The sequence below is a fragment of the Lampetra fluviatilis genome, chromosome 19 (assembly GCF_964198595.1).
Source record: "Lampetra fluviatilis chromosome 19, kcLamFluv1.1, whole genome shotgun sequence".
NCBI classification, from domain to species: domain Eukaryota; kingdom Metazoa; phylum Chordata; class Hyperoartia; order Petromyzontiformes; family Petromyzontidae; genus Lampetra; species Lampetra fluviatilis.
In genome coordinates, this window is record NC_136293.1 from 8,366,765 (window position 1) to 8,383,795 (window position 17,031).

A 17,031-nucleotide genomic window follows, 5' to 3' on the forward strand; every position below is an offset into this window, starting at 1 on the left:
CAAGACCGCGCCCCAAGGGCCCCGCAGCCCGCAGCGGCACACGGACTCGGACGCCTTCAGCACAACAAGGGGGGGGGGGCATGGAGGGGGGAGGGGTGGGGGGGGGCATGCATGGAGGGGGGAGGGGTGGGGGCCATGCATGGAGGGGGGAGGGGTGGGGGCCATGCATAGGGGGGGAGGGGGGCCATGCATGGGGTCCATGCGCATGGAGGGGGGAGGGGGGTTCACCCAAACGCGTAGCTTGTGTATGGGGTGGGGGTCTACTGACAATGTACTACGCATAGGGAACGGGGGGGGGGGGGGTGAAGCCTCGATAATAATGTGTCGACATTGGCCTTCACATGAGTTAGATAGTCCGGCGGTGGACTGTTTGCTTAAACACGTCAATATTATTAATCCTTGATCGTTTCTGCGTGGATTAAGTATCGGACGTTCTTTAGGATTCGGGGGGGGGGGGGTGCGTCAGGCGAATGTACGCAAGTGGGGGGGGGGGGGGTATAAAAAGTCCGCGTGCGTACAGGGAGGAGAGAGGCGTCAAGTTTTGACGGATTTTTGCGTACGCACTCAATGGATGGCCACCAAGGCGCGGCTAGGGGTGGATTTTAAAGCATTCTTTGACTAAACAGGTGTCTTCCTCTCCCAGTCATACTGATATTGTCGGTAAAAATAGTCGCCCGAGAGATTCTTTGCATTCCTGAAGATAATTGTTTGGTTTACGTAAGAATGTGTACGTGTACTCATCCACTGCGGTTTGTTCTTGCGAATGGGGGGTCATGTGTTTACGTTTAGGGTCATGTCGAGGGGGTGGGGGGGGAACTTCAGCAGAGGGATTTGCTGTGGGTTTGCTTCTAGATTTGAAGCTTTCGTGACTGCAAGGATTCATACTCTTAGTTCTTTCGGTAAAGTCGCGTAGGTAAAAAATGAAATTAATACAAAATAAAATAAGGTGGGACCGTCACAGCCAGATTTGCTGCTGTTCATCCTCCTCTGCTGAACGAGCGCATGAACACCTCTAGTTGAACAAGCTTAATTAGCATGAGTATGCTTTGTTTAATTTATTGAACAATCTGTTTTGTATATACATAGAAGCCCTCTTGGGTTTCCAACCTCACCTGCACACCTTTTTAATCTGCACTGTTTGCCTTTCACTTGTCTTTTCCGTGAGACTCAACAACACGAACAATACCACGGCGACGTTTTGTAGGGCCCATAACCTGTTCAAGTGCATTTTATTTCTCCGGGTCCTCCGGTTTTCCCCACTCCACATTTAGAGACACGCGTTTAGACTGCAGTCTTTAGATAATTTCGCCGCTATAAATGTCCGAATGATGACGGGCCACTTTGTTGAGCTATCATTTGTGGCCAGGTGGCTTTTGAAAAAGAAGTTAATCCCTCAGTAGGCTTTGTCTGGAAAGATGGGGATGGTTTAGTTGTATTTATATGTTTGGGTCATTTGTTTACCTTTATTGGACTTTGCACTCCTATCGTGTTGTTGTTGTTGTTTGTTGTTGTAACGTTCTTACCCGCCTCGCTGGACACCTGTGATAAAGAGCTTTACAGCTCATCGGATTCCCCCAGGAAAAGAAACATCCTGGTTATGTGCGGGTTATATGGCCACAGTCGCACTCCTGCGGCTTGTTTCCGTGAATGTTCCACTTAAGGGGAACATGTGCAACACACCTCGGCCCGCTCGAGTTCTGATGCCAGTTGATGGTGACACCAGTGTCCAACAATCCACTTACAAGGTCACTTACCTTCCATTTCCCCTCGAGCACAAAGCGATCGCCATGAAGTTATCCCGTAACACTCACCTAGGCATTCGTCCTGTGCTTTAACCCGAAGCTTTATGTGGACACTGACATTAACACGAAACCTACCCCGAACGCCATCTCCTAATATTAACCAGGACACTAGCCCCAACACTAACTTCAGCCATGAGTTTTACCACAGACTCAACGTTGATACTAACCGTACAATTAAACCTAACCAGGACACTCACAGTAACCCCAACACGAATACAACCAATCTAATTATATAGCCTTGACCCCATTACTGACCCGAGCAATAACTAATCCAAGACCTAACTTTTATAATTAATTTGTACTCATCCTAACTTAGCTCTTAACCCAAACCGCAGCATAATTAACCTCATCACGATACTCAACTCATCACGATACTCAACTCAACCTGAATGAATACCACGCCTCGCCCTAAACTTAAACGCATCATTCACCATAACCCTCGAGTAAACATTTTCTTAGAATTAACCCTAACCGAGCCCTAACCTCTATCATTAACCTAATCATTACACAAACCTCTACCCCTAGCCCCATAGCCCTAACCCTAACTCCATCCTAACCTTAACCCGAGCTCTTACCCTATTCCTATACCTAGAATCAACCTGATCAATCGCCCTAAAAACCTAAAACCCTAACCTTTACCCTCTGTCGAACCCAATCCATAGAAATCACCCCAAACCCTATCGTCAATAACCCGAACTCTGAACCACAGCGCCGTCGAGAGTGACGCGATGCTGCACGTCGCATTCGGCACGCCCGGGTCACGCCATGGATCCACTCTGCTCCACCAACTGACACAAAGACAAAGATCCCCCGTGTAGCCTTAACAGGCTGTAGGGGCAAGTGCTGTCAGCGAGCACCTATAAAGGCCGGCACGGCACACGAGGGGGTGGGTGGGGCCAGCACCACGCCCGACCGCCTTTGTCTCCCTAGTGGCGCTTATGACACGCCGCACCAGGTACTCATTTGAGGCTGAGTCGACCTAGGGGAGGCACAGGAGCGGTTCAGATAATCGTCACCGATGTTGGCCGTGAGCGGGGGGGGGGCACCAGGTTCATAGCGCAGCGCGCTAGCCGCTCCACCATCACTGGTACACTGCTGCATTTGTTTAGAAACAAATACAAACAAATAGAACCACAAAGAATTGTTTCGTTTCCACTCACAGGGCCGCCAATGAGTCAGGAGGATGCAGTTGCTGTTCAGGGACGTCCCAAAATGTCAGCGCTGGTCATGGACTCTGCCACACCCAGCTACAGTTTTTGGAGGCAAATAGTTTCCCTACCAAGTCATCGTAATCATCATCAGCATCCGTGATTCAATCCACTGCTGGATGAGGGCCTCCCGCAAAGCCGCCTCCATCACTCCGCGATCCAGCAATGTGACATCGCTGGGCGCTGTAATAGTGTGAGATGTTAACTACCTCGCCTGGTGTGCAGGAGGTCGTGGGTTCGATCCCGATCCTGACGCCTGCTGCTGTATATTTGGAGTTGGCGTGTTTCTCTCTCTCATCATCATCACGGTGGCTAGGAGATGTTAACTACCTCGCCTGGTGTGCAGGAGGTCGTGGGTTCAATCCCGATCCTAACTCCTGCTGTATATTTGGAGTTTGCGTGTCTCTCTCTCTCATCATCATCACGGTGGCTAGGAGATGTTAACTACCTCGCCTGGTGTGCAGGAGGTCGTGGATTCAATCCCGATCCTAACGCCTGCTGTATATTTGGAGTTTGCGTGTCTCTCTCTCTCATCATCATCACGGTGGCTAGATGTTAACTACCTCGCCTGGTGTGCAGGAGGTCGTGGGTTCAATCCCGATCCTAACGCCTGCTGTATATTTGGAGTTTGCGTGTCTCTCTCTCTCATCATCATCACGGTGGCTAGGAGATGTTAACTACCTCGCCTGGTGTACAGGAGGTCGTGGGTTCGATCCCGACCTTGACGCCTGCTGCATATTTGGAGTTTGCGTGTCTCTCCGTCTCCCCGTGGTCGCGTGGATTTTTCTCCGGGTCCACCGGTTGTTCCCTCCATATTTAGAATCAACATCACGCGTTTTGAGTATTTGGTTGCTAGACATTTCCACGTGAAAAGCCACTTCGTTGAGCTGTCATTTGTGGCCAGGTCGCTTCTGAAAAAGAGCTACATAGAGCTCAGTGGGTCTTACGTGGTGAAATAAAAAATAAAAATAGTTTAATTTATAGTTTACTATAATCCACCTGAGCACCTGCACAAGAGCTGATGGCATCGCTTCATCCCCTCGGTGGACAGTGCGCGAATAATTCTCAATTAATTCCCAACGTTACATTCATGAAACTATCTACATGAAGGTATGCGACATAGGTGCGGGCGGTACTCTCTTCCACATTCTTTCCCTCGTCACTCAAGTGACAAATGAAATGAAATCGTAAAGCTAAAAACTTTTTTTGCACCACATTGCGGGGGCGTGCGTCACGCGCAAGTTGCATTCACAGTGACGCCCATTGCCGATGTGCGTCACAGCTCACGTTCCTTAGAAACAATTATCGCTCATTAAAATTGTGTTGCGATTTGGAGAGGGCACCTTCATCCAGCAGTGGATTGGGAAAAGCGGCTCTTAGACGATCGTCCTCACGAGGTGACGAGGAATCACTGCGGGCGAGTTGGATGTCGAGTTGATGAGTTGCATGTCGAGTTGATGACCATACTTCACCACGATGGTCGGTGCGGGTTGGTGGTGAAGGCGGGGAGCATAGACGTGAGAATCTAATACAGTGAAGTAGAGTACTGTACAATGTACTGTACAATGTACTGTATGTTTTCTGTACTGCCGATTACGGGGTCTCCCAGAGGAGCGCTGTCATAAGTTCATCAACAAATGCGTTAATTTGAATACGTTTCTAACGATCTGTGATTAACAAACGTAAAACAATCTGCAGTTCTTTGTCGATTCACTGCTGGATGAAGGCCTGCCCACACAGTGTGGCCCATGAGAGGGTCGTCTGACCATACTTCACCACGCAGGTTTGGGGGCCGTCCATAAATGACGTCACGCACCTGGGGGGGGGGGGGTTGAGAAATGTGACGTCACGTAAAAATTGCGCAACTTTAAATAAATATAGACAACACGTTCTACTTAATTAAATAGACTTTTTAATAAATGTTTTCTCCTACAACATCAGAGTGCAGCGGCACATTAAATACGCACTACAATGACAATAGTTTAAAGAGATTTGAAGCATGTTTTATTTGGGGGAGGGGGGGGCAGAACTTTGTGACGTCATATTTGAGGGGGGGGGTCTGACTTTTTGTGACGCCGTGGGACGAGGGGGGGGGTCAAAAATCGTCTAAAATCGCGTGACGTCATTTATGGACGGCCCCTTAGTACGGATTGCTGGTTTCTAACTTCATTCGTATTTAATGTTATAATTGCACGAAAACAGACACACGTGAATGCCACAGACCGAAGTATTAAGTACACCACCACCCAGCATAATGAGCATAGTTTATTGTTATTATGATGATGCTTCTCTTTTTCAGAAGAGATTCTTGCCAAGATATTTACAGCCTGGCGCTTGGCCGCCACGTATAATCCCAATCTAATAATGAATAAAGGAAAACAAATAAATAAATCAACATTAACATGCGTAAAAACACACGCACGTCTCAATTTGAATGTCGCAAATCCGAATTCACGTGCCCGCAAAGACACTCAAAACTTTTCTGTCGGTGCCGTGCAGAGCCGTGCCGTGCCAGGCCGCTTCGTGCCGTGCCGTGCCAGGCTGTGCCGTGCCGTACCAGGCTGTGCCGTGCCGTGCCAGGCCGCTCCGTGCCGTGCCAGGCTGTGCCATGCCGTGCCAGGCTGTGCCGTGCCAGGCCGTGCCGTGCCAGGCTGTGCCGTGCCGTGCCACGTTGTGCCGTGCCGTGCCAGCTGTGCCGTGCCAGGCTGTGCCGTGCCGTGCCAGCTGTGCCGTGCCAGGCTGTGCCGTGCCGTGCCAGCTGTGCCGTGCCAGGCTGTGCCGTGCCGTGCCAGCTGTGCCGTGCCGTGCCAGCTGTGCCGTGCCAGGCTGTGCCGTGCCGTGCCAGCTGTGCCGTGCCAGGCCATTCGTCGCTCCCTCCTCTCTCGAGCGAGCGAGGCTCCCTGGCGTCTCCTCTCGCCTACTGCACCCAGTTGACGTAGCAACGTGTAACGCGATGCGTTCCATTTTCAATACGCAATGGGGGGGGGGGTGGGTTCGAATCGTAACAATACTATACCAATTATCACTGTTAACATTACATTAAATTGCACCGTGGGGGCGCTGCGGTTGGCGAGATGTTAACTCTAGATTTGAAGCTTTCGTGACTGCAAGGATTCATACTCTTAGGTTTTTTTGTCCTCTTTATTTGATACAACAATCGCGCTGTGACTGTTCCACCTGAAGACGGAAGCTTGTGTTGCCTCCGAAACGTCGTGATTTTTTTTATTTTACTTTCATTAATTTTAATTTATTTTTTTACCTACGTGACTTTACCGAAAAAACCTACGGAGATGTTAACTCCCTCGCCCGGTATACACGAGTTCGTGGGTTTGATCCCGACCCTGACGCCTGCTCTATGTTTGGAGTTTGCGTGTATCTCTCTCCCCGTGTTCGCGTGGATTTTTCTCCGGGTTTCTCCGGTGTTTCCCTCCACGTTTAGAAACATGCGTTTAGAGAATATGGCTGCTATACATTTACACGTAAGCCATTTCGTTGGATCATGATTTTTGATAGCGAGGTGGCTTCTGAAAAAGAGCTAAGTAGCTCAGATGGCCTTATAAGTATAACCCGTAAAAACAAAGTTTTTCACTATAAATCCTTTATATGCGTAGCGGCTAGAGTCCTCTCGTCCTCTGGCTTGAGATGGCTGCCACCTATGGGTCAGATGATTGCATTGCACCATTAAGCAATTGGTAATGAAATATATTTTTGTCCTAAAAAGTGTAAAATTTTGAATTTTTTTTTTCACGAACATTAATTGTCACGCACAACGAGTCTGTGTGGAAAATGTCAGCTCGATTGGATCACGGGAAGTGGGTTAAAAAACGACCGAAAGATTTGCACGGTCCTAAGCAAGCAAGCGAACTTAATATAAAGGATTTAATAAAAAAAAGTTTAGTTTTAGTTTAATTTCGGCCGAGTTAGTTAACCGTAACATCATTCCGTTACCCGGCACACCACATTCATGATTACCTCTCGTTTCGGCCGTGGTTACGCGTCCTCATGTGCCTGTCACCACCACCACCTCCAGTCGAGTCTGGCAGTGACCCTGAATATATTTGAGTGAGAAATGAATTCCTGATTCCCCACTTCTCCCTTGTCCACCAGCTCCATCCATCATCATTGTTTGTGCGTGGCAAAGCTCTATTTTTTGTATCACAGCAATAGAGTTGCGTGCCTTTGCAACCGAAAGGTTGTAACCCTACTCCAATGGATACTTAATTAAAGCAGTTGATTTAAAATGCGTGCCTGGAAACAACTTTAAATGCCCGAATCATTTATTTATTTCGCGTGTGCATGAGACCCGGGCCCTGGGTAGAATTCGCTCATCGCCGGTTGGATCATCCGGGGTTGGGGGGCGTTGGTGTAGTGCGGTTACCACTGCACCCCCAATCGCTGTACTATATACAAAACAAAAGACAAAGGTCCCCCCGTATAGCCTGAAAATACTGTTGGGGCAAGTGCTATTAGCTAGCGAGCACCTATGAAGGCCAGAACAGCACACGAGGTTGTGAGTGGCCAGCACCACACCCGGCCGCTTAAACACCGCATCAGGTACTCATTTGAGGCCGAGTCGACCCAGAGGAGTCCCAGGACCGGGTCAGATAACCGTCACTGGGTGTTGGCCGTGAGTGGGAATCGAACTCGGGACGCCGGGTTCGTAGCGCAGCGTGGCGCTACCGCTCCACTACGCTGTACACAGACAGCCACACACACACGCGGCCACATTCAGATCATACAGACAGCCACACACACCTAGACTCGCGCGCACACACACGTACATACAGACTCGGGACAGGCGTCTTGGAAAAAGAACACACACACACACCGTGCACAGGGTGCACGAGAGCGTGGCTGAGAATGGTCTTGGATGTTTGTTATTTATTACCGTTGCTGTTGGTGCCGCTGTTTTTAATATTGTTGTTTTTTGCTCAATTTTAATTTCTCAAGGACCAACTGTGAGCGCCTCATCACGAGGGGCTGTTGCATAGCTTCTCTGGACCCTCCCCCCCCACAGGGCAGAGGTCACGTGACCTCGCGAATACCGCGACTCCCGCGCGCACCTCCCCGTTCCTAGTGACGTCGACGGCACGCGGTCGAGAATAAATACAAAATAAACCCATCGTAGTCAAAGGCAGCAGCAGCAGCAGCAGCGCACAATCTCAACCGACGGCACCGCCACCGACCGCTTCACCCGGGGTTGGCGCCGCGCACCAGTCCGCACTGGCAGGCGTGGTGAAGTATGGTCAAACAAGCCCCCCACCACCCCCCCTCCACCTCCTCCCCCCATCGATACGCACGGCACGCGGAGGTCTTCGTCCAGCGGCGGAGTTGACAAAAAGGGTCGCGCGCGCGCGCGTACATTAGAGATAAATTATTGAAATTCCACTCCGACTATCATGGTCATCATCACCACTGTCCAATCAGCTATCGGAGAAGCCGAACGTAATTCAGCTAATACCCCCCCCCCCTCCCCGATGTGTTTCGGGATGTATCGCGGCACTGTTCGGTGTGATCATCCGGCGTGTCACTCACCGCGCCGGAAAGCTTCTCCGATCCCGAAGAAGCTCCCGGCCGCGGGCACGTTGGAGCGAAACGTCGGACATCGTCGCCGAACGACATGCGGCGAGACCCGGCCCCACAGCAGCAGCACGCGGCAGGGGGAGAGGCGACGTCTTGTCTCTCGTTGGCATTTCCTTTCTGCCGACATCATTCGGCCCGGGATGCCCTCTCCTTTGTCGCGACTGTTGACAAATTTACCGCTGTTTGGCGACCTTGCCTCAGGGGTCAGGGTTCACGTGGGCTACAATGGAGTTGGTGGTTTTGTTTGTGGGGGGGGGGCACAGTGAGAGGGCGACGACGTGGCAGGAAGAGGGGGGGGGGGAGAGGTTGGGAGGGGGGGGGAGGCATGACAGCCCCTCCTCAAAATCCGAGCATCCCCCCCCCCCATCAAGTGCTCGCGCAAATACTAAAATGAGACAAACTGCAACTTCAACCATTTTTACAAAAACAACAACAACAACTCCCTCCTGTTTTCTGTAAAACAAAACAAACCGGACAAAACGATGGACAACGACGAACGACAACGTGAACCAAGGCGGCGTCTTTCTTACAAAACAAGATTTGAAATCGTTATGTAAAACCACAGCATTATCCTTATATATTTTTTTCTACAAATCTGTTCGTTTTTTTTTGTCATTTCACGAGTATTTTTTTGCGTCTTCGGGCAGGCGCGCGGGCGGCGGGGGTTGGGGGGTTAAGAAGGCAGACGGGTGACGTAGCGACGACCGGTCACGGCACAAAGCTCCCCGTCACTCGCCGTTCCCGGCACGGCCCCACGGCTCGATGCGGAACGTCCACCCTGACCTATGAGAACAGCTCCACTCCAACCGGAAAATCCTCGAGTCCAGCGTTGGACTCGTCCACCCGGTTCATCATCGCTGGAGCAGGTCCATCGTGAGAGTGGCGAGTTCACCTTGGGAGGAGATCTCCGCCCTGACCGCTGTGTCTACCACGATTCAACTAAAGGTCCGACATGACCAGGCGCTCGACCTCGACGAGAAATTCCACCCCTGAACAGATGGTTTAGTCCACCCTAATCAGCGAGTCCACATTCACCTGCGAGTCCATTCGCCCACCAAAGTCACCCTGATCAGCCAGTCCAATAGACCACCTTGACCAGAGATGTTCCATTAGTCCACCCTGACCAAGCCGGTCCATCTTCCATGGACATTCCATTAGTCCACCCTTACCAAGCCGGTCCATCTTCCATGGACATTCCATTAGTCCACCCTGACCAAGCCGGTCCATCTTCCATGGACATTCCATTAGTCCACCCTGATCAGTCAAGTCCACTAGTTCATCTTGACCGGCAAAGTCCACCCTGACGGATGGTGGATGCCGGCCCTCAGATTGTTTTGCGAGTTCGTGAGGTGTTGCCGTAGCGATCGGGGGCGACCTCCTTTCCACCGGGCGGAGCGGACGATGAGTTCATCGGCGATGGTCGCCATGGCGACGAGTACGGCCGGCGATGGCTCTGCCGCCCACCGTCGCAGAAGTCATCGTCCATGATGAAATACTGTATATATATGTAGACTGTATACAGGCTGTATTTAAAAAAATCAGCTGTGAAGGGTGTTCCCTTTTGCATTGCTACCGGTTTGCACCACAACTTTCACCACGGGCAATAAAATTAACAACTCGGGGAGTACAAAATAACATAAAAAAACGAGACGGCGACGATTGCAGCAGTTGCTCAAGTAGAAACTGTGTAGAGTTAAAAAATCGACAGTTGATGTATAAAGTACGAAACAATATTTGAAAGTTAAATCCCACGCCGATGGGAGGGGCGGGTGGGTGGCGTGCTCGCTCGCTCGCTCGCTTGGAACAGTCCGGCGCTGAGCGGTTTGCATCGACGTGGTTCTTCGCTGGCGCCCAGCGGACAGACAGAGATCCCACCAGCAGGCAGGCGTGGCAGCGCCCAGCAGCGTCCAGCAGCGCCGCCTCTCATCCAAGCAGCGGGCCGTGCACCGGCGTGGGCTCAGCCGTGAACGCCACCGCCAACGCCGCTGCATCGCCCTGCTCGTCCTGCTCGTCCAGTTTCGGTGATCATCGCACGGCCTCACTCGCTCGCTCGCTCGCTCACATCTCACCGCGAGCCAGGAGGATGATAGGAACTCGACCGCTGGCGCCGGTGAGATAAGATTAAAAACGAAACTGGCGCTGCTCATTCGTCCATCCTGGGCGGCAGTGCTCCTCCTCGCACTCCGCAGCGCATTTTGCTTTTCAGTTTTTATTCCGTTTTTAGAGTTTTAAGTTTTGAGCTCTCGAGTCCGAGTTGCCGCGGGGCCGAGGGGTTGGTGGTGGGAGGCGAGGCGGCGTCACTTGGTGCCCTTGGACGGCACGTCGTTCTCCGATATCTGCCGCTTGTCCTGCCACGCCTCCTTGGTGTTCTGCAGCGCCAGCGTCTTCTCCTTGTCCACCGTCACGTAGTCCACCTTCTCCTCCGTGAGCGCCGGGCTCGGGGCGGCCGACTTCTGCTCGCAGTTGGTGCACAAGGGTGGACAAGGGTGGACAAGGGTGGACAAGAGAGGACGAGTGTGAAGAAGACTGCACGTGGTTAGCAATCCCCCTCCGTGTAGCCCACATAGGGTGTTGGGGCGAGTCCGAGCAAATATTAAGGCCCGGCACGGTTGCAAGGATGTGCTCACACGCACGTGACCAATAGTGAACACATACGCAGGTGCATACATGTATATGTGTAAGGGCATACTCACGAATGCATATATTCACAAAGACAAATGTAGCAGGGAGTTTCTCGGCTTAATCTGATGATGGAACAAGGTGTTTGGTGACGCTGCTGCGTTAGTATCACAATTAATAACAAGTATAAAACCCCAACGCGTTTGTAGAGCTGCAAGTTATTGCGACGCCAATGAAGTTAGTTTATCACCTTGGATGGAGAGTCTGATGTCCAGGAGGGATGATGGGCTGGCTTCTGTTATTATCCTATTGACTCAGCTGCTAATAACGCGAGTCTGTGCGTGTGCACGTATGCAGCTCTTTGTCAATCCACTGCTGGATGAGGGCCTCCGCACACGCCGTTCGGACTTAACGGGGTCGTGGCTGTCGGTGACAAGAGCCAGTGCAGGTGGTACAGTTGGCGCAGGGGTGGTGCAGGTGGTGCAAACGTGCAACACCGGTGACGATTATTTGAACCGGTCCTGGGCCTCCCCTAGGTCGACTCAGCCTCAAATGACTACCTGGTGTGGTGCTGGCCACCCACCCCCTTGTGTGTCATGCCGACTTAAGAGCACTTGCCCAAACAGTCTATTGCAGACGGAGGATCTTCGTCTTTGTAGGTGGTGTAGGTGGTGTAAAGGGCACAGGTGGTGCAGGTGGTGCAGGTGGTGCAGGTGGTGCAGGTGGTGTAGGTGGTGTAGGTGGTGCAGGTGGTGTAGGTGGTGCAGGTGGTGCAGGTGGTGTAGGTGGTGCAGGTGGTGTAGGTGGTGTAGGTGGTGCAGGTGGTGTAGGTGGTGTAGGTGGCGCAAAGGGCACAGGTGGTGCAGGTGGTGCGGGTGGTGAGGTGGTGCAGGTGGTGTAGGTGGTGTAGGTGGTGCAGGTGGTGTAGGTGGTGTAGGTGGCGCAAAGGGCACAGGTGGTGCAGGTGGTGCGGGTGGTGTAGGTGGTGCAGGTGGTGTAGGTGGTGTAGGTGGTGCAGGTGGTGTAGGTGGTGCAGGTGGTGCGGGTGGTGTAGGTGGTGCAGGTGGTGTAGGTGGTGCGGGTGGTGCAGGTGGTGCAGGTGGTGCAGGTGGTGCGGGTGGTGAGGTGGTGCGACGCTGGCACCTGCTTGGTAGAAGCGGGCGACCCGGGCAGGTCGAGCTTGAGATACTCGACACAGTCGCGTGCGCCAGGCGGCATGGGGCTCCCGGCGTTGGACGCCGTTTGCGTGGGCGACGCGCTCGCAGGCTGGTTCTTCTGTCGCGGGCCAGAGGGTTCAAAGGTCCAGGGGGGTGGGGGGTGGGGGGGGGGGGTTCGGAGGTGGGAGGAGGACCAGGGGATGAGGGATGGAGGGAGGAGAGCGGGGAGAGGCGCGGTTAGGGCGCTGGTCGGAAGGCAGCGGGGAACGGCGATAGAGAACGGGTCGGAGAAAACAAAGCAAGGAAGAAAAGCCATGCCTACGCTTGGATTCAGCAACGCTACCCAGCGTGCGTTTGTCCTTGGAGGTACTTTGTTTAATTTTCAAATAAAAAAAATATAAAAAAGTGATTGCATATTTGAAATAATGTTTAGTGCTGGTTTGAGTGCCCAAGTTTTGAGCAATGTGGGCAGTTGTCTTTAGCCTGAGTCCCGAATAGCAACGCAACTTCAAGCTAAAAGTTTCATTTGTACTGGTTAATCTTCACGAGAGGTATCACCCGTAGGCCGCGATGAAACCACGTGGCTCGGATAGCGGCTCTGCCCGGGAGGGCGTCACCCCCGGCCAGCTATGTCGGGACCCCGGGGCAGTTCCTTACGGCACTGGTTCGTATCCCAAGAATTGGACCAAACCCTTTGATCGATTTGGTCGGATTGCAATCGCGACGTCGCGGCTGTCGCCTCGGAGATGCCTGCTCAAAAATCTGAGGCCCTCCGTAGAGCGGTGAAGCAGCACCGACCGGGCGACGATGCCATCGCCGCCAATGACGAGGCCGCCGACATCGAATGTATGACGGAAAAAAAGAAGAGCCCCGAGACTCATCGAGGATTTGATTTATGACGGCCGCCGTGTCAATCCACTGCTGGATGATGCCCCCCCCCCCTCCGTGCCGTATCGTTCACGAGATGTGGCTACACCCAGGACCGATTAAGATATCAATCGCCACTAATGGTGTGTATGTTGAACTTCCTTCGCACCGTACGTAGCTAACCGTACTTATTGGACAAACTAAACACAGAAAGCAGTTCTAAAGAAATTAGTTTTCAATCGAGATTTAAAAGTGCGTAGCTCAAGTGGCTTTCTAATATTGAAAGGAAGAGCGTTCCAGACGGCCGCAGAAGCGTGTATCCATGGCCTGGGATCGAACACAGCTCAATAACTTTCTAGCGCGGCGCTCTAACCACTGGACTATGGGGTTTCTCCCAACTACAAAATGAGTCCCGGGCCGTTCATCTCACTCATCTTCCGCCGTCATTATCATCCTTGTGCCGCGGACACTCATCGCCACCGACAGCTCACCTCATCGCCGCTCTCCGTGTCGGTGGGCGTGGGCAGCGAGGTGCAGTAATACGAGAAAAACGTCTCGTCACTGGACGCAGGCGACGGTGATGGCAGCGGCGAGGAGGCGAAGGAGGAGAGGAGGAGGAAGAGCAGAAGGAGGATTCACGGCGCGGAGAAGGACAGCCGCAACGGAAGAGGCGAGAATTCCCAGGAAGCGCAAGGGAAGAGGCGGAAAAAAAGACAGCGAGAAGAGGCGGCCATGTTGAGGGCGGCCGTCGACGGGAGACGTCGACAAAGGGGGACACAAAAGTTCGAAGGCCGCGGAGCTCGCCGCTGCGGACAAAAGGAGGCGTTAACCCAACTCCGCAGAGGCAACGCCGGCAGACGTCACCCTTGCGAATGTCAGAGACGTGCCACGGGAAGTCTCGAGAAAAAAATAACAGTGTCAGTCAGACGCGCGAGAGAGAGACGGAGAAACGAGGCCGACAGAACGAGACTCCTCAGCAGCAGTGGCAGCAATGGTGGCGGCGGCAGCAGCAGCAGCGGTAGAATCCAGCGGAAATCACAGGGAAAGGAAACTGAGAAAGGAAACTCACAAAGTGAACATTAGGAGGAGCCGAGCAGGTGAGGAGGCTGTGAACGACGTCCTGGAGAGAGGGGAGGAGTAGCTGGGGGGGTGGCTACTGGAGCCGTTACCATGGGGATGTAGGGGGGGTCGGCCTCCTCGGAGCCTGAGCTGGAGGCCGTGCTGTGCACCGAGTCCGGCCTGCGGCTGTAGCGGAACGAGGGGCCTTTCTGCGGCCTAGATCGACACGGAATCCGCGGTCAGTACGGGATGGGGCAGGGTGCGACGCTCCGAGCAGCATCACTCTCCACCGTTCTCTCTCTCCGGCCACGACATTCTCTCGTGCACCATAACACTCGCCATGACACTCGCTCCCAGTGCTGCAAACAGTCCCCGCTCGCTGCGCACTCCTTAGCCACAACACTCGCCACGAAGCTCTCTCTCCAGCCACGACATTTGTCACCGCACGTTTCCCGGCCACAGCACCGCTCGCCACGATGCTCGTTCCAGACACGACAAGCAAGTGTGCGCACATTGCAAACATCTCTGGCATCCGTGCGTGTGTGCGTGCGTGAGTGTGTGCGTGGGTGTGTGCGTGCGTGGGTGTGTGCGTGGGTGTGTGCGTGCGTGCGTGGGTGTGTGCGTGCGTGTGTGCGTGCGTGAGTGTGTGCGTGGGTGTGTGCGTGCGTGGGTGTGTGCGTGCGTGGGTGTGTGCGTGCGTGCGTGCGTGTGTGCGTGCGTGGGTGTGGCTCGGCCACAGGTGAGCACCTAGCGCGGTGTGTAAACATCGCCACCGGGGAAGACAAAGGCGGCAGGGCGTGGTGCTGACCACCCACCCCGCCGTGTGTCGAGCCGGCCTCGATAGGTGCTAGCTCACAGCACTTGCCCCAACAGTCCGTCAAGGCTATGCGGAACGCGCGCTGCTGCGCTCACCCGGTGAGCCCCGCTCACCCGTAGGTCTTGGTGAGCGGCGATCGCACCGGCGCCTGCATGAGTCCATCGATGTCGTCGACCGGTTTAATGACGAGGGGGGGCGGCTTGGCTCCTGGGGGGTGAGGGGGTGGGGGAGACGGGGGTGAGGGGGCCCAGAGAGAGCGGAAGAACGCGCGACACCAAGTCTTGTTAGCGCCAAGGCAGTAACGGGAATCTCATTTGGAGCATGAGGAGCTCACCAGCTTCAAGATCCTCTGAGTCCAGGCTCCGGCTGCCCGTGAGTAAACCGGCCTCTCGCACAAAACAAGCCCATCGCGCAACAACTTTGGAGAATCTGCCGTAGATTTAATGAACGTTGGCAAGCCAGCAATCATCCCCCCCCACCCCCGCTGGCAAACAAATGCCCTAGGTCACTCGTGCGAATGAGGCTACCCAGCTGGTTAAACGAAACTGACCGTAACAAAATTAAGTCGCCGTGCGTCGAGCGTCAACTCTCAGCGGACAAGCTGCTGGGGAGGTGCCGACTCCTGCCGTGTGAACCGGAAGGTCGCTTGAAGGGAGCTTCGGAGGTTATCAACTACCGGAGGCCGTGCTCTTACACGAGGGGGTGGGGGGGGGAAGTGTTGTGCTCGCTCTCATGCAGAGAGAACGACTTGGAGAGAACGACTCAGCGGTGTAAGAAGGAACCAGACAAGCGGAGAGACAGCTACGCGGTGAGCCGGCACCAAAAAGTGCCCGAGCTCTGCGATCCCCTGCATGCTAAGGTGTCATCGTGCGAGGGGGAAACACTTGATCCTGTACAGGTGGAACAGGAGGCATCTGCACTCGTGCTGCCGCCGCCTTCTCCTGGCGAGTCAGGGTACGGCACCTCCACGACGCCAACACGGGAAGGAAGATTTCTCAGCGTGTGCGCATGGTGATCCGGCGACCCTCGCTGTTGCCTCCGCGCTGCCGGGTTACAGGCAGCCACGCGCAGCGCAGCGTAGCGTAGCCAGCACCGTCGCCCGGCTAGCAACAGGAAAACGCGTCGCGACCCATTCCCTCTGTGTGAGCTTCCGTAAGGGCACTCCGTCGCGTGGCACGACGCCGACAGTACGGTCGGGGATAAGACCGTGAGACAAGTAGCTATGTATGTACTCTGAACTTCTTTCGAACCGTACGCAGCCAACCGTGCTAATCGGAGATGCGGGGGGGGGGGGAGGACAACAAACTGAACACAAGAAGCAGTTCTAAAGAGATGAGTTTTCAATCTTCATTTAAAAGTGCGTAGCTCCAGTGGCTTCCTAATATCGGAAGGAAGAGCGTTCCAGACGGCCGCAGAAGCGCATCTGAAAGCGCGCGATGCGGTGACCGCCGTCTTTGTACGACGGCCAGCCAAAAGCCGCTGTGGGGATGACCGGAGCTCACGCGACGGTTTGCGCCCCTTGGCGAGACCAGCGAGGCACCGTGGTTGTTTTGCGGCAAGCGCTTTGTGTGTGTAACGAGCGCGACCTCGCAACCTGTTCGTTCGGCAACCGGAAGCCAACGCGGCTCGGCGAGCGCCGGACGGACACGGTCGGATCTTGCAGACGAGATTAATACGTCGCGCACCGAGAGGCCGGGTGTCACGTCTCGACCTCAGAGAAACGCAACGTCTCCCCTCTTAACCGCCACGGGTGCCCGCGGCGCTTGCGTAACGTTCGCCTCACTTCTGTTTTGGGCGCACGTTTGAGTTCTCCAATTCCGAAACCTTCCTCTTTTGTTCGGTCAAAAGAAAAAAGTGCAAACGGGTTTTGTGGAAATAGTAAAAACAGGAATTGTTTTTGTGCGCGCCCCTCCGTTGTG

The 17,031-nt window shown here is 53.8% G+C and overlaps 1 protein-coding gene across 5 annotated transcripts in view; it reads right to left on the reverse strand.

Annotated features, from left to right (window-relative positions):
- Positions 1-12,606: 12,606 nt before the first annotated feature.
- Positions 12,607-17,031, reverse strand: part of LOC144937610 (GRB2-associated-binding protein 1-like) — a 103,094-nt gene continuing 98,669 nt past the window's right edge. For 4 of the 5 annotated variants that reach the window (XM_078864943.1, XM_078864941.1, XM_078864945.1 and 1 more), the window contains 2 exons: positions 15,226-15,319; positions 14,406-14,511 (listed from right to left, as the gene is read on the reverse strand). In XM_078864943.1, coding sequence (XP_078721069.1) covers positions 15,292-15,319 — 28 coding nt within the window. In that variant the 3' untranslated portion in view covers positions 14,406-14,511; positions 15,226-15,291. Of the gene's footprint in view, positions 13,798-14,405; positions 14,512-15,225; positions 15,320-17,031 lie in introns of those variants that run through there. The other variant, XM_078864942.1, reaches the window with a different exon arrangement.